This window comes from Strongylocentrotus purpuratus, unplaced genomic scaffold (assembly GCF_000002235.5).
Source record: "Strongylocentrotus purpuratus isolate Spur 01 unplaced genomic scaffold, Spur_5.0 spur5_scaffold_10, whole genome shotgun sequence".
NCBI lineage: Eukaryota > Metazoa > Echinodermata > Echinoidea > Camarodonta > Strongylocentrotidae > Strongylocentrotus > Strongylocentrotus purpuratus.
The window spans coordinates 503,161-525,696 of record NW_022145595.1 but is presented as its reverse complement, the minus strand read 5'-3'; the positions used below and the strand labels follow the sequence as shown (position 1 = coordinate 525,696).

Sequence of the window (22,536 nt, the reverse complement as noted above, 5' to 3'; positions counted from 1 at the left end):
ACAATGTGAAGAAGCTATGTATAAAACATATATGTTGACTGGTAGACTGCAATGAGTGCGATCCTTGCATGTTTAATAGCAGAGATGGAGCAATTTATGGGGAAGTTTGTACTCTGGGTTTGATTGCAATAAAGTCCTCAGTCTGGAACAATGATATAGAGTCTAATAACCCCTGTCATTAATCCTACAATATATCTGAAGAACTTCCTGAACTGTATAACATGTGGTTATGTCTAGACACGGTCAAAGATTGCAACAGGACAATGTGCTGTAACCATTCCTGTATTTTTACCACAACAAAAGCTGGTTAAGTCGGAGAAACCGGTTCTATTGAAGTTAGGCAGCACTTGCTCTATAGGGAATAACAGGAAAGGGTCCCAAGGACCTGACCATCTCATTGTTTGTAGCCAGATTGAACAGTTAGTATTATTATTAAATTATTTGTACATATCTACACATTTTCATGATTTACAGGGGGTTTAAAGACACTTTTTTTAGCAACTACTTTATCTTCTATCAGTCCCACGTGCTAGTAATGATGTTTGTTAACCAAAAACCATCTGGCTGTTTACATACAATTAAACAGAAATAGAATAAAAATGTCGCACCCCTCCTTAATTGGAGCCATATTGATGAATTTGTTGAATTCAAACTTACTTCTCAATCTCATCCTTGATGTCGTTTATGCTGTGTACCTTAGGGTCTAGAACACGTCCGGTAGCACTGCCAAAGTCACACAGCATGTAGTTGCCACTCCGGTGCAGCAAGATGTTTTCAACCTGGGTCAAATGAATGAAAAAGACACAAAATTTAGTGAAAAGACTGATGAATTGAAGGGGAGAAATTGGGGGTAGAGGGCTGCCACCCAAGGACTTTAGAGTGTATAGGATAGAATGAAGGATATAGATGGTAACACTCTCAAAAGTCACACAACATAAAGTTGCCACTACGGTGCAAATTATTGCAAAAGAAACAATTTTTATTAAAAAGCTGATGAATTGGAGGGGAGAAATATGGGGTGTGGGGTAGAGGGGGTTGGTACTTTTGGAATTTAGAAAGGATAGGATAGAAAGAAGGTCATAGATAGTAACACTGCAGAAAGTCATACAGGATATGGGTGCCAGGACGGTGGAGCAGGATGTTTTTTAACTTGGGTGGAATTTACATCAACAGTAGTTCAAGTTCAAGTTTTACTTATCTTTCTTTCATAAAACACATTACAAATATGAGGTGACCTTGGTTGAAAGCAAGGCCTGTGGATTTAAGGTCCCTCATGAGTAGCTTATGAGTATGTCCTAAATGAACAAACTCGTCAGATAAGAATAATGCATACATTTAAATGCTTACAAACTAAACTTACTAAACAACTGATAAAATATAAACAGAAATAAGTATAATACAAATCTACTGACTACTAAATAATGGCTATAAACAAGAGGAACAGGAATATACTACGAGCAACAGGACTGAAACACAGACAAAAACTAAAGTAGACAGACAGATGAATAGATGTGAGAAATGGGAGTAGAATTATACTGACCTATATAGCAAATAACTTTCATATGTATATTGATCACAACTATAACATGCCAGTATTCAATGCTATCTAAACCTCTGACAAACTGGAAGGGAGAAAATGGGAGACTGGAACCCAGAGGCATTTGATAGATGGGAAGGCAAGATTTCTACAGTACAATGCCTAGTCACGGAGACACACAACATAAATCCGTAGTTGACTCTTAAGAGCGACAAATGTTTTCAACAAGGGCAGAATATATATTATGTAAATTATTTAATTGTCATAAAATATCTTTCAGAAACTAAAATCTGTCAAACTACATCAAAGGAGAGAAATGGGGGTGGGGGGGGGGGGGGGGGGGGAGGGGAGGATTGAAACCAAACCCCTTATCATACAAGAGCTTTTGTTGGAATACCGTACATGTAGGGCCTTAAAGCTGGAAACATGTATAATAGGAGCACTTCTAAAGTCATCAACTACATACATGTAGACTGATAATCAAATCTGTTACATCCTACAGAGTAACAGAGGAAATGTCAAATCAATACTTATTTTTGTTTCCCCAGAAACATCAAAATGCATTTCTAAATGAATAGTCCACCTCATATACTACATATACATGGAGCCCCATTATGATCGCACTCTGAAAGTCAGATATCATGAGATAAGGAATTTTTCTTTCATTTTCTATCCCGATACTTGAGGGAAATGGATTCTCCTATACTACAACACACAGGCCTAAACTGCATGTACCATGTGTTCCACAAAGTTGTAGTCGATCTTGAGCTAGTCCATTATGCAAATTTTTCTCATAAAACCAAGTTTGCTACATGCAAACAGTCAACTTAAGGGTTCTATTTCCTTCTTCCAGTGTAGTGCTAGTAAGATTCTTTATCTTTTCCCCACAGAGAGATTAAAATAGCTCATTAGGCAAGAGACTTGCAGACCTGTGTGTGTGTACTGCACCTGCATAACTGTATATTATAAGTACATGATTTTGTACAATAAAAAAAATAGTAATTTCCTTTTATATGTAGTTTGATGAGCTTGACTTGACTTTCAATGAAACCAATAATTTAATTATCTGCAAATACCAAACTGCTTTGTCTAAGGGCAGCAAAAACAATACACACAAAAAAGTTTTGTGTAATTTAGATCTGGAAAGCTTAACTCTGGTACAGTAAAACTATTTATTATTTAAAGGAACTTTAACAGAAAAGACCTAAAAATACATCAAAATTTACTACAGCAACTCCCAAAAGAGCTCATGTGGAAAGAAGAGTGATTTTTGTCCACACTGTAGAGTTTACAATGTAAATCTCACAAGTTGAATTATATCATGATTAATATTATGACTTGTGATACCTATACCAACAACAATTAGTGTCCAGAATGATGCTGAAAGCTCAACTAATAAGCGATTATAAGTACTTGAGAGGTCTCCAAACTGTACATGTAAGAGGAGCAGACCTGGGAAGATTTCCTTTCAGTCAAGTTAAGGGTACTAATCAAGAAGAGATATATTTAACACAAATTGTTACAATAAGCAGCAAATACAAAAAAGTGATATCAAGAGAGAGGGAGAGAGAAAGAAAGAGGGAGACAGAGAACCAGGGTAGGGAGAGAGGGAGAGAGGGAGAGAGAGAGAGAGAGAGAGAGAAATCTTAGCAAATACTGAATGGTAACAAACATATACCTACTTAATATTATTTTTCCTTAAAACCTTCAATATACCATTCTCCTGAATAACATGATTCTTGGCCTTGAGCCTTCTCACGGGGGCTCTTTTAGTGCTGACAGGGGCTCTTATTTTAATGCAAATTTCCATTGAATTGGTACCCATGAAACTCCTAAGTTTCTTGGTATTTTATCATTATCATCTATTTAAGTCTGTATTTTCCCTCTTAGAAATTTACTTGTTACATAGCTGTTATTGACTTTTATCCTGTGATGACATTCTTTCCATTTCTCCCCTTCCGCTCATTATAATTGATCCTCATTATTCGGAGCAACCTTATTTACATTCTTTTTTACTTTTAGTCTTCACCATATCCTTCCAAAACACAGGGGCGGATCTAGCTCTTTGCTAAGGGTGGGTAACCCAAATACAATGTGGAGCATCGTCCACGAGCCGCATAGCGACGAGGCGATTTTGTTCTTGCTATTTTGAACCCCCGTAAGTGATGTATCTTGGCATCTACTAACATGCGGAGCATCGTCCATGAGCTGCAAAGCGGCGAGGCGATTTTTGGTGCTATTTCGAACCCCTGTTAGTGATGTTTTCCTGGCATCTAATGAAATCTACTAATACTGTGTAGGTCTCTGGACACATGATAGCATTTTTCTATGCACATCACATTTTCACTTGGCAGCCCAAGGTGGGAGGGGGGGGGGGGGGATTAAACCCCCTAAACCGCATAGATCCGCCCCTGCAACATCTTTGGTCTTCATTTTCTTCTCAATATTGCTTTACTGGTCAAATTACATTATTTGCTGGTCTTTTAGAACCACCAGATTTCAGAGGATTCGCACTTTTCACAACGAAAAACTTCTCCCGTTTCAGTCCTTGCGCGATCGTCTCCAGCTCCAGCAGATATTGGGAGTCAGCGTGCACACCGGTAATACCGGCGCAGTATAGCCACTGCTGACGGCCGCACTTGCTGCAATTCGAGCTTCCGTTGTTTGTATCGGTAATACTCATATAGATGGGAGAGAAAGCGCCATCTAAGTTCCATTTCATTGGTTTAAGGTTTGAAAATTGATAGTCAATATTGTGTTAAAGTTATATCAGAAAACATAATCTTTATTCTATAATTCCACGGGGGCGATTTTTAATTTTACAATCGCCCCCGTGAGCAACCTGACAGGGGCGATTATGGAGCTCACGGAGGCGAATCGCCCACCGCCCCCGTGTATTTTGAGCGCTGCTCTTGGACATTTCAAAACCAAGAACAACAAAAAACAAAATACTGTAAATAGTACCTTTAATAAACCCATTAGGAAAGCAATTCATTTTGCATGTACAGTGTATTGTGCTCAATAAACAAAGGGCACTCAAGTAAAGTTGAACATCCATGTGCAATACATGAGCCCTACTTGTCTAATATAGCAATTCAGACTTTCATGTCAGTTATAATAGATAATTGAATGTTGTACTAAAAGCCCTTCCCTTCATGTTCATAAAATGGGTTGTATGATTAGAAGGCATTAAACAATGTGTAATTCACATTGGTACATGTATGGTGTTGACAAGCGCTGCCTCTTGAAACCTTAATGACCCCATTTCTATGGTGGCCCTGAAGGGACATCGCGAATAGACTAAATCGTGAAAAATATGCGATAAAATTCACGATATCGTCAATTTTATCGCATATTTTTCACGAAGAAATTCACGAAATTGACGATATCATGAACTTTATCGTGAACTTTTCACGATGAAATTGACGATATCGTGAATTTTATCGTGAAAAGTTCACGATATAAAGTTCACGATATCGTCAATTTTATCGTGTACTCTATCGTGTACTCTCCTGACGGGCGCTTCGTAAACAAAACCAGCCCTAGCTGGGGGAGACAGAGAGAAGGAAAAAAGGGAAAGGGAAAGAGAAGATAAAAGGAAAGAAAGAATAATAAGAAGAAAAGAGGGAAACGGGGGGGGGGGGGGGGGGGGGGGGGGCGAAGGGCTCTTGCCTCCTCCTCACTCCCCCCCCCCCCCCTCCCCGCCAAAAAATAAATCAGAGAGAGAGAGAGAAGGGAAAGGGAAAGGGAAAGAGAAGATAAAAGGAAAGAAAGAAGAGGAAGAAGAAGAAAAGAGGAAAACGGGGGAAGGGCGAAGGACTCTTGCCCCCCCCCCCGCCAAAAAATAAATCAGAGAGAGAGAGAGAGAAGGGAAAGGGAAAGGGAAAGAGAAGATAAAAGGAAAGAAAGAAGAGGAAGAAGAAGAAAAGAGGGAAACGGGGGCAAAGGGCTTTTGCCTCGTCCCCCCGCCCCCCGCCAAAAAATAAATAAGAGAGAGAGAGAGAAGGAAAGGGAAAGAGAAGAAAGAAAGAGAAAAAACGAAAAAGAGGGAGAATAGGAAAGAAAGGAAAAGAAAGAAAAGAAAGGAGGCAAGAGCCCTTCGCCCCTGTTTCCCTCTTTTCTTATTCTTTTTCCTCTTCCTTCTTTCCTTTTATATTTTCTTTCCCTCTCCCTTCTCTTTCCCATTATGGCGGGAGGGGGGAGGGGGAGGTAAGAGCCTTTCGCCCTTCCCCGTTTCCCTCTTTCCGTCTTCTTCTTCTTTCTTTCCTTTTATATTTTCTTTCCCTTTCCCTTTCCCTTCTCTCTATCTCTCTCTCTCTCTCTCCTTTTTATTTGTTGGCGCGGGAGGGGGGAGGAGGCAAGAGCCCCTCTTTTCTTCTTATTCTTCTTCCTTTCCTTTTTTATTCTCTTTCCCTTTCCCTTCTCTCTCTCTCTCTCTTATTTATTTTTTGGGCGGGGGGATGCAAGAGCCCTTCGCCCCGTTTCCCTCTTTTCTTCTTCTTCTTCATCTTCTTTCTTTCCTTTTATCTTCTCTTTCCCTTTCCCTTTCCCTTCTCTCTCTATCTCTTATTTATTTTTTTGGCGGGGGAGGGAGGAGGCAAGAGCCCTTCGCCCTTCCCCCGTTTCCCTCTTTCCTTCTTATTCCTCTTCTTTCTTTCCTTTTATATTTTCTTTCCCTTTCCCTTCTCTCTCTTATTTATTTTTTGGCGGGGGGGGGGGGGGGGAGGAGGCAAGAGCCCTTCGCCCTTCCTCTGTTTCCCTCTTATTCCTCTTCTTTCTTTCCCTTTCCTTCTCTCTCTCTCTCTCTCTCTCTCTCTCTTATTTATTTTTTTGGCGGGGGGGGGGGGGGGGAGGTAAGAGCCTTTCGCCCTTCCCCCGTTTCCCTCTTTCCTTCTTCCTCTTCTTTCTTTCCTTTTATATTTTCTTTCCCTTTCCCTTCTCTCTCTCCTTATTTATTTTTTGGCGGGGGGGGGGGGGGGGGAGTGAGGAGGAGGCAAGAGCCCTTCGCCCCCCCCCCCAGTTTCCCTCTTTTCTTCTTATTATTCTTTCTTTCCTTTTATCTTCTCTTTCCCTTTCCCTTTTTCCTTCTCTCTGTCTCCCCCAGCTAGGGCTGGTTTTGTTTACGAAGCGCCCGTCAGGAGAGTACACGATAGAGTACACGATAAAATTGACGATATCGTGAACTTTATATCGTGAACTTTTCACGATAAAATTCACGATATCGTCAATTTCATCGTGAAAAGTTCACGATAAAGTTCACGATATCGTCAATTTCGTGAATTTCTTCGTGAAAAATATGCGATAAAATTGACGATATCGTGAATTTTATCGCATATTTTTCACGATTTAGTCTATTCGCGATGTCCCTTCAGGGCCACCATACATTTCACCACATTTCAATCACCACGTTACAGTGTGTTGAATGGATCTATTTGACAGGGTACAACATTGAAGAAAGTAATAGCATGGACCTGGGGAAATAATAACACTTCAGGACTGGGTTTGGAGCCTAGCTGAGAGTGTTAAAAATAGCCCAAATGGCAACATACATGATGGGAGAGGGGAAACGAGAGAAACCCTGGGAGAACGAGATCAGTATTTCTAACACACACAGGAGACATCTATAGGCAGTTTGAGGTGGGAGGAAGAAGTATTCACAGACGAACATCAATGAAAACAAGTCAGTCTTCAGATCATGAGTGGAAATTACAATCGTGACACTGTAATAGATTACGATAGGAATGATAGCCTTTTTTACATGGACGGTCAATTTGTTTAAATTTAAAAACTAAAACAATTGAGAGGATACTGCTGCAAGATTTCGTCATAGTAAAACGTAACATTTTGATGGTCAGGTGGCCTACCTTACCTCACAGGTCAGAATAATTTGGTGTAGTTCCAAATGCTAAAAATTTTGTTGAAGCCCTACATTCAGATGTGTGTCTTTTTCTGTTAACCACCTAGTTTCTGACAAAAGTGAAACAGGGATTTAAATAATTGAGATGTTACAGCTCTTGGCTACACCATTCTTAATTTTAGGGGTGTTTTCCTAAAATCCCTTTATGCCAGAATGGTAAATCCTCCTTGGTATCAAACTTGTATGTTTACGGACCAAACCATTCTTAGTATGAGGGGTGTTTTCCTACCGTGAGGTCTCTATTGATGATGGGTGTCTGGCAATGATGAAGCCTTCTGCTTTAACAAATGAATCTAAACCCCCTTTATGCAAGAATGGTAAATCCTCCTTGGTATCAAACTTCTATGTTTACGGACCAAACCATTCTTAGTATGAGGGGTGTTTTCCCACCGTGAGGTCTCTATTGATGATGGGTGTCTGGCAATGATGAAGTCTTCTGCTTTAACAAATAAACCTAAACCCCCTTTATGCCAGAATGGTAAATCCTCCTTGGTATCAAACCTCCATGTTTATGGACCAAACCATTCTTAGTACGAGGGGTGTTTTCCTACCTTGAGGTCTCTATGGATGATGGGTGTCTGGCAATGATGAAGCCTTGAGACTGCCTCGCAGACGTTGCAGAATATTCTCAGGACTTCTTGCTCCGTGAACCCTACCGAAAGCCTCTCGTTCATCTGCTGGACAACATGGCCATCTGTGACCATCAGAAAAAGAAAAGGAAAAAATCATTGTCAACGTGATAATTCAAGTCCCTTGCATAAAAGATGTGGTGAACAGAGTAAAATCCATGAATGGTCCCTGGGTTGTAAAGATATAGAAAAGTGAAGCTGACATGGATTACATTTAAATCTCATATATATTTCTTTTGGAGTGTGAACAATGTACAAGAATTACCTAACTTCTGAATCTTCCCGACAACTACCTATATGTTCCAGAAGTTACAGAATCTGAACTTTGAAGACTGAAGATGCTTCAAATTTCAATGAATGTTCATATCATGCAAGCAATACAGAGTCATCTTCCAATTTATGCATCTATTCTAGTCTCCCTGTATCTTCTTAAAAACTACATGTATGTTCTAAAATATACTGCAAACGTAAACAGGAATGAAAATGCATCACATTTCATTGCTGCAAGGAAACTTACATGTACTCCCTTGGGAAGGAAAAGAAAAGACAATTAGAGTGGTTTGTAATGTGATCGCTGATTCCATTATCAAACTTCTCAATTTAGCCATGACTATTCCCAGAAGTTATACATGTAGCCCTTTCAAACAAGAGGAAACATACATGTATACTGTATTTGAATATGTACATGTATACTGTACAAAGAATCACTCTGATAGGCCATTTTCGTATGAGGTCATGAATCTTTAATAAGTGCCATGTTTTATACAAATGATTTCATTCACCTGTTACAAATAATTGTATTACAATACCGGTAGTCAATAGCTGACAACCGTAATGCCACAGCAGCACAATGAACATACAGGATAAGAATATTGCATTTGGAACACTGTACCAAGAAACTAGCTTGGGAGTGATGTGTACCGGTAGATATAAAAACGAGGCATAAAAAAGAGGCCCACATTTACATGTCATATTTAGAATATTAAGGCTTTTGAAGAGACATGCTTTTCGGGTAACATTTTGTCTCTGATGTCCTTCCACTTTTGCATAATAACAATGAAAACGCTCACAAATCATTTTTCACCTCTCCCCAGAACTCAACCTTCTCTTTAATTACAGTCTTGATACAATGTTCATTTGTGCTAATGACCTTGATGATTACTCGGAATCTCAGATTACACAACATTATATACTTTCATAAATTTCTGGGAAGAGATTCATTAATGTGTATAGCTGGGCATTTTATCATACAAAACATTGCACAGCTTTGCTAGTCGCAAAGGGGAGGGTGTCAAATAATGCAAATGGAGTATTGCATCCATGTGTAGCCTATCAAATTATCAATGACCTTTACATCAATTAGAATACAATACTATTTCACAAATAACCTCCTTCTTCTGTTCACAATGGATGGTGTAATTCCATGATTTTTCTCTCAAATTACAGTTTTTTAGTACAAAAATGGCAAACACTTTCACTTCTTAGATTAGAAGGAAGATTGTAATGTATATCGTGAGATCGTGACTATACCTAGATATGTTGCTTCAATGTCCTTCCTTATCAAATGTGTATCTGTATTTTTCTTCTTTAAGATCAAGCAAATACCGGTAGATACTTTTAAGATGTGAATTTGAAATGAAATGGAATAGATATGCATTCTTTGAATGATTTTGCTGCAAACTTATAATCAGCTTCATTGCTCTCAATCTTCATTAATCTCTCCATCGTTATAAAATGCGATCTACTGAGTGAAGGATTATTGATTTAATGGTTCAATTTGTTAGATGATTGAAACAGAACCAGCCCCTCCCAAACACCTCTGTGGCACAGTCCAGCCTCTTGCATGTATTAACATTTCCCTGGGAAGGCCAGCAGAGATAATTTGCCTCCACATTAGGCCTGTCCTCATCAGCTGAGATTGCAAAATAACCCGCTTAATCTGATTTGGGAAATAATCCAGAAGTTACAAATCTTGTCTTCATCTGCTCGAGACTTGACCTCGAAACTCGAGCTCAAGAATTTAAATTTCTCAAGAGATTTTGCTCAGTGTTCACGCATAATGCGAGTCTTCGGGCTGGTTAAGATGCACCGGACAACTAGCAGGATATTTTGACAAATAATGGGATATTTTACAAACTGGCCCAAGATATCTTGGGATGATTATCTCGACCAAATATCCCGCTTATTGCAACCTCTGGCCGATGAAGACGCAAATTAACTGGATAATTTGCAATTAGGAATAGTTCAAATAGCGAGATATTTCGCAATCACGAGCTGATGTAGACATACATGTACCTACAGTGGGCTGTGGCTTATCTTTCAAGTACACAGAGTAGATGAACTTGCCAAGGTGGTTTGGAGGCACTCAAGATGAGCCAGCACTACTCTGCAGGGACAGTCTTTAATTTAACACTTAGGGCGCGTTCATGCTTGATTTTGAAGGCAGAATGAGCGATTTGTAACGCTCATCGTAAACGCTCATCGTAATCGCAGTTCCACGGTGCACTGTTCATGCTCACTTCTCCAGGCAATTCTCCTTGGGTGGCCTTCAGCTGGATTCGCAAACCTGTGTGCGCATGCTACGTAGACCCACTAGAGGTCAGTGCGTTGACCCCATTTAAACGCGTTTACAAATTGTAAACGCATCTTTTTGTGAGTTTACGATCGGCGATCGTGATCGCCGTTTTTCGGGTGATTCTACAAAAGTGAGCATGAACGCAAGCGTGTTTTAAACTAAACGCGTAACAGATGCCCGATTCTAGCCGTCAAAATCAAGCATGAACGCGCCCTTAGAGACAATTTCGTAAACTCTTGAGCAGAGCCTAGCTACAGTACACAGTACCATACAGCTACAGTACACAGCCTACATGTATGTGGTGCAGTAGACTATGCATTTGGCATAGTGGCATAGTCTCTAAGCTCTGATATTTTTACATACTACGACCAAGAATAGTTTGTGCCTGTAAACTATGCCGCTACCCACATTTACATACATGTAGATTAGAATGCATACATGTATTTACATGTAACATCTGTACACTGTAGATACAAACACATAGTTCAGACTCCAGAGTATACACTGATAGCATTAAATTAAAACTGCATGAGAACACCATTGGTAGTACTACAATGTAAGTTCATCTTAATTTGCTTAAGATAATCTCCAGTTGGTAATGATACAAAATTAAAACTACATGTACTGTATGTATGAATTATGATATCTATTATCTCCTTCCAAATATTTCTGAAAGATAATGTGTACTAGCAAAATCATGAGGCACTTCATGAAAAGTCATGACTACAGTACATTGCATGCTACTTAGGCCTACAAGCTACATGTACAATGTACATGTAGGCCTATGGTCCAGTTGAATACCTCTATGCCTAGATGTGTTATAAGATAATTCAGTTGTGAACAGGTCAAAGAGAAGGTTGAGTTCTGGGAAGAGGTAAAAAATAATTTGTGAGCGTTATCATTGTTATTATATGCAAGGGTGGAAGAACATCAGATTAAACATGTTCCCTGAAAAGCATGGCTCTTCAAATGCCTTTATATTCTAAATATGACATGAAACATCGTAAAAATCGGGGGGTAGGTTTTTTTCGCCATGTGCTCGTGTAGTCCCATATACATCATTCTGTATACAGTGCTTTTAACTTTGCCAAGATTTGACCAAATTTCTTATCATTTTGATGATTCCAGAACCTTGCAATACACACAAATACTATACTAGATGATCAACCTTTTCTGATAGATTCCACACCGTTTTTTTCACAATGCAATCAAATGACCAGAACTCAACTTTATCTTTAATAAGTGCTTGACACTAGAAGGCACTGTGATACATACATGGGCTCCCAAAATCTCAAATGTTAACATACATGTAGGGCTCATGCATACAGTCTAAAAATTTTATTCCGGCCCACTTCCCCCAAAGTTAATGTGGAGCCTTTGGTTAAAGGTATAGTTGAGTATTGGTAATTTCCAAAGTGCCCCTCCAAAACAAATTTGGTTTATTTCAGTACCATATGAAAGATCATCGAAAAAAACATGGGAGATGATAATAATTCCAAATCAAATGCTCTAATTGTTGTGCAATTTGCTTTCAAAACATTATATAAAAGTGTTTGACGTCCGGACATCACTTTTGACTTTCGACGGTTTATTTTTTGAATTTACGTGTTTAGCTCCCTCTATGTCATTTAACAACCAGCGTATTTACAACGAGTGTTTGAGTTCGTTGGTACGTACAGTACTACAGGTAGCTAGCAGGCGGGTATCCGAGCGCGCGCTAGTAATACAGTACAGCTGATCAATTCCAATACGCCCCTATACAAATTTCAGTACGCTAACACGCGAGCTCGTCAGCGTGCTCGCCCACGAGTTCGTCGACGAACTCGCGGACGAACTCGCAGACGAACTCGTTTCGTTCCAAATATGCAAATTAGCTACGAGCATGCACGCGAGCTCGTTGACGAGCTCGTTGGCGAGCTCGTTGGCGTGCTCCAAATATGCAGCTCGTCACTGGCCGATAAGCTCGTTGGCGAGCTCGTTGGCGTGCTCGTTGGCGAGTTCGTACGAGTTCGTACGAGTTCGTCGACAAGCTCGTCAACGAGTTCGTACGAGTTCGTCAACGAGTTCGTCAACGAGTTCGTACGAGTTCGTCGACAAGCTCGTCAACGAGTTCGTCGACAATCTTGTGGAAAAAAAATGGCTGCGAGCTTAATGGCGTGCTCAACAGCATGTTGGCATTAAGGACTTTTAGATTTGCGTGGACTGAAACCTGTGACGTCCATTGAAGGCAGTGCATAAAAAGGACGTCGACCGTAGCAATCCACATTGTCTTCGTGCAAATCTAAAAGTCCCTATTGAGAACTAATTTGTGTCTACATATAGAGGTGAACTTGATGATCCTGTTGAGCTATTGGCATGCATATATATTTATCTAACTTATCAACCTTCCAATATCCTGTTAACATCTGCAGGCTGGCTGTGCAGGGACAATTCAGTTGGCAAGCTGGTGAAGAATACAGTGATCCTCTTTAGAATAAGGGAAAGTTAAAAGCTCATTACTTCTGGGATATCAATCAATGAAAACACTAATATATCAAAGTACAGAAAGAAAAGATATAACATAAAATATAACTTAAAACAAGTATCTTTTTATTAGAGTCAATACAAACCCTGTAAAATACATGTTACCTGTATGCAGGGTTCACAACTTCACACAACGATATAAATGAATAAATGATTTCCAAATTATATAATTACACTGTATAATGAAATTAAATATGTGAGTAATTACACTGTATAATACTCTGCCTTTGAAGAAATATTATTATCCATTTTGGTAATTATTCCATCATTCTAATCACTCATAATATTACAAAGATCCAAACTAATAAAGCGGTATTCATACAATAACTATATAGCATCCCCCTTCTTGTCAGTGTATTCACCAACCCAGGGTACCAAGTAATGATACATGTACATATACTATAGGATCTCTAGAACAATCCCTTCTTTATATCCGCTAGCAAACTAGTTTTCAGTATTCAGACAAAATGCATTAATGTGCTCTCATGTTGCCTAAATGATAGGGTTTGTCAGTCAAGATACAGGAATATTTACATGAATATAACCTTATCACATAGATTATATCTAATGTTACTTTAATGAAGTGAATATACTATGTGCTATATAGATAGAGAAACAAACTTCCCAATATATGAAAAGATATCTCACTAGAAAGAGAATAAATACTTTATCTCATTAATTATTACTCTACACTTCTCTTTCATAAATGTATAAGAGAGGTAGGCCTAACTGTTGGCCTATAAATACACAAGTAGAACATTTAGTTATAAGGTGTGAGGAATTAGTTTTTCTCTTACCTAAAACAAAGGAGCTGCAATACCATTCAAAACCCATGTCTGCTCTCTACAAAAGCAAGATGGAGAAAGACTTGCCCAAAGTGGCCTATAACTAACACATCAATTCATTCTTATCAGGAATGCTGCCAGTGGTAATTCCACAAGAGAGAGTAAACAAGAAAGTGAGAGTGGGGAGAAGAGAGGATTAGAGATTTGTGTCTTAGCACTGGGGAATCCTATGTACATAAGGAGAGAGCAAGTTAGAAACAGGGAGTTGACCTCGAATCAAGGTCTGGGTGTGTGCTCTTATGTAATACCTGATAGTGACATTTCAAGGTGTTAAATATATGATACAGTCAGAATAAATGGCAACCCCCCCCCCTTCCCAATCTAGTATGCTGCAAATAAATGTTTCAAAGTTTCAAAAGAATTTAATTAAATTTACAAGTAATTTGACAGGTTACTTCAGCATGAAAAAGCTATTGTTTCAATTTCAACACAAATTTTCTGAACTTTCAATGTAATTGCATATACAATTTATGTTCTGACAAAGAGGCTCAAAAATGTATCAAAATAATAAAGTATGCATTTGTTTACCTTAATTATTTCAGGTGAGAGATATCTTCAGATCAATATTTTTTATTTAAAAAAAAATTACATAAAAAGGATGCTGGTGGAGACAAGAAACTAGGAAGTAGGAACTCATTTTCCTTGGCCCAAGACATTTTAAAAATACATGTACATATATTAATAGAATAAATAAAAGAAATTGGCATCCTGAAGGGAACTTTAAAATACATATACATGTATACCGTGTGAGTCAAAAAAAAGTTTACAACTAGAAAAATGCTAATTATTCTAAAAATCATCTATGAACAGTAAATTATTATACATCTTATGAAAGAGTGTTTTATTCCAAATCGTTTGGTATCACTTTTGTGTGGTATGTGTTCACGCTTGGATGAACAGGAGGCATTGTTTGTGAAAGTGCAAAAATTGACTTGCGCCAAAGTGATGCCTACAGTATGTATTATGTTGGGATCAGCGGAGTGAGAGAATGAATTGAATGTATCAAATGAAATGCATTGCATATGTTTTTTGCAGAAGCAAAGTCACAAGCAAACACACTAACAATGTTCGTTGATATTTTATATTCAATTTTTGATATGTGTGGCATGATTAATTTTGTTTGGGATGTTATGTTGATCTGTAATGACTGAAATAATACCCATATCGCAATTGTTTTATTCAAACATCACATTAGCAACTTTGGCGCAAGTCGATTTTTGCACTCTCGCATACAATGCCTCCTGTTCATCCAAACATACCACACAAAAATGATACTAAATGATTCAAGATAAAACACTCTTTCATAGAATGTATAATAATTTACTGTTCACAGATAATTTTTAAAATAATTAGCAATTTTCTAGGTGTAAATTTTTTTGGGACTCACACTGTATACCTAACTGTTTTCCTGGGAGCTGGATCACCTGTTTACCAGCGAGATCGTGGCGAGCTCTGGGGAGCTCTGGGGAGCTCGCCACGAGCTCCTCAGTGCAACCCCGAGCTCGCCACGAACTCCCCCTTTTACCCACGAGCTCCCCACGAGCTCCCGAGTTTACCCCCGAGCTCGCCACGAGCTCCCCAGTTTAACCCCGAGCTCGCCACGAACTCCCCCTTTTACCCACGAGCTCGCCACGAGCTCCCCCTTTTACCCACGAGCTCCCCACGAGCTCCCGAGTTTACCCCCGAGCTCGCCACGAGCTCCCCAGTTTACGCCCGAGCTCGCCACGAACTCCCCCTTTTACCCACGAGCTCGCCACGAGCTCCCCAGTTTACCCCGAGCTCGCCCACGAGCTCCCCAGTTTACGCCCGAGCTCGCCACGAGCTCACCCTTTTACCCACGAGCTCGCCACGAGCTCCCCCTTTTACCAACAAGCTCGCCACGAGCTCCCTCTTTTATCCACGAGCTCGCCACGAGCTCCCCAGTTTACCCGCGAGTTCGCCATGAGCTCGTGGCGAACTCGTGCACGAGCTCGCCAAGATTTTGTAAGATCGTTACAAGCGTCCTGGGAGCGTGTTACGAGCTTAAAGCCTAAAAAACGATCTTATTAAGCTTACCACGAGCATAATACGAGTTCGCGACGAACTTAAATTTGTATAGGGGCGCTGCTTTCACGTAAAGTATAACACACACAGCTCATATCAGATTATCACCGGCGCCGATCGAACGCTAGACAGCTACAGACAAGCTTTGATTGAAATACGATAACGAGATCGAGATTGGAAAAGGAGCTCGAGGTCACGGACGATGGCCGACTCGGACTCAGCTAGTGCTAAGCCTAAGGACAAGGCTAAGGCTACGCTAAATCGGAATAAGACTAAGTAAGACGGTAAGAGGAAGGAGAGAAACAAGCAATGGCAGCTCGACCATCCGGCCCAGAGGAGGCGCGGGAGTGGCTGTGAACAAGGCCAGGGTACGGCGGAGAAACTTCGCGAGCTGCAGGCGGCCTTCTCGTTGCCGAGTCTAGAGGATGCAATAGACATGCCAGCTCACTGAGAGGTAAGTTGAAATGATATACGCCCCACTGCATTGGGTAGGCCTACCGTTTTAATTTGATCTAGACTAGTCTAGAGACTAGATGCATGGAATCGGCAAATTTAAGAAATTACGTTTTGTTATCTCTTGCCTTGGATTTTTAATTCAGATTTCATGAATCATATGATATTGATAGTCTAGCCTAGGTCTACAGTAGACCGAAAGCTTCAGTCTCTATATCGTCGGTTGTTCCACTGACTGACTGAGACTACGTCTGGCTCCACTAGACCTCCGGATGAATTTGGTTCAAATGAAAATATTGGAAGCATATGCGATCCTACAATATTCAGTGAACGTTGTCGCGTTGAAATCGAGTCTAAAGTGATGAAATTGTAAATAATAATCTCTTTATGGGGTATACTATAACTCTCTCTCAAGGTCAATATATTAATTCAGCTATACAACAAGCTACAATTGACCGATTGGCTATTACCTTTTTGAAATTATATATCACAACTACATATTCCGGGATTTTTATGGTAGCAGCTACCGTTGTACGACTGTAGGCGCTATTTTAAATTTATCAAAATTTACCGGGAGCACCGTAAATTTTTATATTCAATTTTTTTCGAAAGCAGAAGTGTTTTAGGAGCTAAATTTTCTAGTGCTTATAATACTTCCACAGGGGCATCCAAATATATCAAAATTGTAAAGAATCACTATCCACCCAATTTTCAAAATTTCCCAAAACTTTGTAATAGACCCTACCTTTAATGTCCCTCGTTACAACTGCAGTTTTCTTTGTAATGATGACGTGCAGGGCTAGTCAACCGGGTAAACATCCTGCTCTTTTTAAAAGTCGACAAGGTTATACTATAGCTTGCTTGAGATGTGACTGTCTCATCTATATTTATCTCTACCAAAGAGTGTCTCAACTTCACATACATGACAGAGAACCAATGCATCAGTTATTAGTCATGCAAATTCCAAATCTGGCTAGCTGTGATAATTATTAGAGAATGCCATCTTCAAAATAATTTCTTTTGGTGATTTAAAATCTGAATGTTTTTTACTTTGTGAATGACTTTCGTTTCTTCACTTTTTACAGATATGAAGAACAGACAACACAATCCATCCCCAGCGAAGAAATTCCAAGCAGCAGTAGGGGAATTAGCAGGTGAATAGTACAAGTCACCTTTGACCGCAAATTCATGGAGAACTTGGCCTACTCTGCTGATTTGCTCGCTTCAGGTAGGATTCTGTATACATGTACGAAAGGCTCTGTAAATTGAGAGGAATTTAATGAGAATGCGTTCATTACGTACATGTTTGCAAGATTGAGCTCTTTTTCGGTTATGACCTATAAAATTGGGACATATCAGCAGGTCAAGATAATGCATCTTATTTGCTCATGTGTATGACATGGGATTTTCAATATTGATTTTGTGGTATGAAAATAATGAAATGCCCTATCATTTATATCAGTTTTTATTTTGTTTTCATAATTCCTTAGGCACACCAGCATGCTCGAGTGTTTCCACAACCATATACTGATGTATGCTTCCAAGCGGTATTCCTTTGAGTAAGTATTTTTAGTATCATTTTGTATGTTTGAAGTAAGATTGTGGAAAAGTTGAAACGTATCATTACAGTACGGTTACAGTTACAATATCATATTTTGAAGCAAATAGCAAAGTTAATGAGAAATTATGAATGACATCTATATAAATACTGAAATCACTTTTGGATGCATGCAGAGTCTTGAAACAGCAGACTTTGTATCGTACTTGTGTCGGTACCTGATGTTAAGTCAAGTTGGAGTGGTTGTAGCAGGGAAATGTAACTACCTTTAATTAAGAGTCAATAATTTACAACACAAATCCAGAACTGAAGTGAATGGCTCGTATTCACAAAGGAGGTTTGTACAAACCATGGTTTGGCCAAGGTTTACATCTATGGAATGCCATTTGTAAACTGATGGAGAAGGAATGTAAACTCCATACTTGTTAACAATGTTAATTTACAATTTACGGTATGCGAGCAGCATTCCATAGATGTAAACCATCGTCAAACCATGGTTTGTACAAACCTCCTACAAACCTCCTTTGTGACTACGGGCCAATGAGTCTGAGATTTGTCTAAAGCATTTACTATTCATTCATCATGGTAGTGGTAATACCAATTGTTTGTCTTATCCATCCAGCTACCCAGCAAACCGGGCAAGGAATTTGCTTGCGGTCATCGACTACATGGCACACAAGGACAGGCCCGACCAGATTGATGAACAAGGCAATACAAAGTGAGTGGAAATTAGAAAGAAAGAAAAAAAGGTTTTCTTTTCTTTCTTGTTTTTCCTATTTTTATTTGTACATTTTTTTTTAGATGGACAAGGCAATCCAAAGTGGGTGGAGTAAAAAAAAAAAACATGATTTTTTGTTTTCCCTGTGTAGTTGGACAGGGCAATCCGAATTGGCAGTTCTTTCCCATGAAATTTATCAATTTTGGGGAAATTATTAAATATCTAATTGTCCTTCCTGGGAACGCCCCTTTTAAATCGCCAAAATATGACGTCATCTAAAGAAGTTGTCCCTGTACACGACGCACATCTAAATTATGTAGATGACGGACTGTAAGCTGATGGTTTGTCAATCATGCTGCTGATTTTGGACCCTAAATGTGGACTTGGATTCAGTGTAATAATATACTTGGTGTGTAATGCAAGGTTCTGGAGTCATCAAAATCATCATAAATTTGGCAGAGTTTTGGTAAAGTAACAATCACTTACACAGAAAGATGTATATGGGACAACACACATGGTGTCGGCCTGTCGGGGCTAGTACTACCCTGATTTCCTTATCTTTCTATGCTCATTACTCAGCCAGTATACATTTTCTTCCAAAATTGTTTGGCACATGACATTTATTTGTAATCTTGAACATTCAGTGTAAGTTTCGTTAGATTCTGTGAGAATTCATTTTCTTTTTTTACCAGAACTCAAGTTTATCTTTAAGAGATGTGAATCATTTCCAATTAACAAGAATGAGTGTGCATATAATGCAACTTGTTACATTTTGCATGTTCTTTTATTTTATGATACAGATATGTTGCAGTATGGTCAAAGCGTGCCAACAACTACGTGGCCCGGAAGGAGAAGGTCCCCAAGACCTACCCCTACATGTATGTACAAGGACTCATCGTTGGATACTGGAACGCAGAGAACAGGACCAAGGACCACTGTTCTCGAAGGCTGTTCTGCTCCCTGATGACCCTAGACACACAAGGCCCCGGCTTGCACCATTTCCTCCACCACAAGTTGATGTGATCCTAGCCAGGAGCCTAGGCCGATTAGAGAAATCCATGTAATCCTCTGTAGTGAACATTGGGATTGTCTGACTTGAGAACTGCTTTTTTTCGAGCAGAGACTAAGGGATCCAAATGGCGTCCTTCCGTCCATCCTCCGTGACTGTACACAAATTTGAATGAAGTCTAATTTGAAATCTTACCTGCAAAAATCAATTAGGGTTGCTAACTTTCCAACCCTGCATCTGTTTGTAACCATACTTGATTGGTAGATGCCCTTTATTGGCCTCCATGATATTCTGGAGTTGAAGGTCACATAAGTAGGTCAAAGGTCAAATGAGGTTCATTGTTGCATGATTGCATGCAAGACTCTTAATCGCCTCGATTTAATTTGTCCATGTGGCATGTTTTTAGGCTATCTTGAGGATTGGTTGGAACTTAACATTTTGGACTCATTTGGTTGCTAATGATTTTGTGGTCCGGAGGTGAAAGATTGCATGGCTTAGCATTACGAGCATGTATTCTTGATATGTCAGAGACCCTTGACAAAATACCACCAAACTTGATACTAGAGTGTCCCTGGGGATCATGGGGATGTGGTTATCTGGAGAAAAAAAATCACATAACACATGATATACATGTACCAGAAATAAATTGTTATTGTTGCTAGATTAGCCACCATGCTTGGCACTTGTATATTGTATTACAATAAGAGGTTGGCAAGTTTACAAATGGAAGAAATGTAGGAATATAAAAGACAAATTGTGACATCAGTGTATAAAAGCTCTATGTGATTTATACAATTCATAATTTGTGATAAAATCAGTGCTTGCTCATGTGGAAATGGTGGATATTTCAATTTGTATCTATTTGGCAACCTATATTCCTTGAAGAAGTTACGGTAGTAATTATAAAATTTACAGCCAAGAGGTCAAACCATGAGTCAACAATGTGTTTGGTTTTAGTGACTGTGCATGTAACTGAGGTGACAGTCGATCATGAAAAAGACTATACTTCGGAACCTGTTGAAAATCAACATGGACAGAAGAAAGATTTGTAGAATATCTTATTGTAAATAGTCTTCATTTTTTGTTTAATGCAATCAATGTGACTAAAATAATGCAAGCGAAAAAGAGAAATGATCACAAGACAGCAAAACAGTTGGTTTCATGCATCATTTGAATCAATGAACGTGAATCAGCTCAACGCCAAAGTATTGCGGTTCAAGGTTATACCATCAAGAGATATGCTGCCTGTAACTACTTTGTAGTTTGAAAGGGTGTATAAAGGAATAAGGATACAGTTGGGCAGGCGAGTCTTTCTGTTGGTCTATTGTAAAAAACTGGGTCAAATTTTTTCCAATTTTTTTGCAAATTGTAATAAAACTTGGTATACCGATTGACCCGAGGGTGTGCAAGACACATTTGTTGTGTCTGTCTGTTAAGGTACCTCCATGGTAACCAAGCTTTGCACAAAGAATACAATTTTGTTTTAATAATCTTGTGGAGCATATTCTTTCCAAGTTTTAGCAATTTTATAGTTTTGGTATCTTTGATGAGGCATTATAATAACAGTATAAAACTCAATGCATGTGCAGTGTGTAAAATAAGTATGTGAGCAAACTATTGGAAGTAGTTTGATCGATTCATATGAAACTCAGTACACACAACGCAGAATTGTCTTTTGTGTGCGTATAGGACATGACCAGTTTTGAAATGTCTGTGCTATTTTTTTGAAAAACCTTATGTTGGATGTTAATCACTTGAGGTGATATTCATAGTCGAGCATTAGGGAAGATGAAAGACATATATGTACCTAACTATACTTAATTTTGTGCTGAAACTGATATGATTCAGGATTTGAGATCGATATGGAGTATGTATACATGTATACTCGTACACATTAAGGAAAAGAATCACTCAGACAATTTTTAAAGCATTTATATATAAAGTAAGATGTGAAACTTAAAAGATAAAACCAGTTATGGTCATGCGACTGCATTGTGAAAGGATTGTTGTGGAATCGATCAGAAAAGGTTGATCATCTAGCATATAAGTCTTGGTGTGTACTGCAAGGTTCTAGAATCATCGAAAATTCGAAATGATAAAAAAATTGGCCCAGTCTTGGTAAAGTTACAAGCACTGTACACAGAAAGATGTATATGGGACTACGCACAAGTGCGCGACACATGCGTTATCACGGTAGAGGTTTACGGTACACCATGTGTAAAGTCCTAGAAGGACTAAGGAAAGTGGATAGAAAATGGAAGTGAAAAATAGAAAGGCGAGAAAGTGGAGATTGGAAGGAAGAGTATCTTTCAGAAGTGAGTATAGTCCTGAAAAGGACTGTAAACCAGAAAGTTGTAGATAGGATGAGAGGTTTGAGTAGAAGACTGGATTGAGTTGAAGAGTTGAGTAGAGTTGCAGAGCAGGAGCAGGAGAGTAGACTCGACGTTTCGGACAGGTTGACTGTCCGTCTTCAGGAGTGAAGACGGACAGTCAACCTGTCCGAAACGTCGAGTCTACTCTCCTGCTCCTGCTCTGCAACTCTACTCAACTCTTCAACTCAATCCAGTCTTCTACTCAAACCTCTCATCCTATCTACAACTTTCTGGTTTACAGTCCTTTTCAGGACTATACTCACTTCTGAAAGATACTCTTCCTTCCAATCTCCACTTTCTCGCCTTTCTATTTTCACTTCCATTTTCTATCCACTTTCCTTAGTCCTTCTAGGACTT

The 22,536-nt window shown here is 39.2% G+C and overlaps 2 protein-coding genes across 3 annotated transcripts in view; one reads left to right on the top strand and one right to left on the bottom strand.

Moving 5' to 3' along the window:
• Window positions 1–22,536, bottom strand: part of LOC753735 (BMP-2-inducible protein kinase) — a 67,261-nt gene that overhangs the window by 16,140 nt on the left and 28,585 nt on the right. For both annotated transcript variants that reach the window (XM_030979034.1, XM_030979035.1), the window contains exons 4-5: window positions 8,006–8,148; window positions 658–779 (exon numbers count right to left, since the gene is read on the bottom strand). In XM_030979034.1, coding sequence (XP_030834894.1) covers window positions 658–779; window positions 8,006–8,148 — 265 coding nt within the window. The remainder of the gene's footprint in view (window positions 1–657; window positions 780–8,005; window positions 8,149–22,536) is intronic.
• LOC115921543 lies at window positions 16,133–21,701 on the top strand. Its single transcript, XM_030979036.1, has 5 exons — window positions 16,133–16,523; window positions 17,608–17,750; window positions 18,013–18,081; window positions 18,703–18,798; window positions 19,599–21,701. The coding sequence occupies exons 3-5, from the start codon at window positions 18,023–18,025 to the stop codon at window positions 19,819–19,821; spliced, it is 378 nt and encodes a 125-aa protein (XP_030834896.1). The 5' UTR covers window positions 16,133–16,523; window positions 17,608–17,750; window positions 18,013–18,022; the 3' UTR covers window positions 19,822–21,701.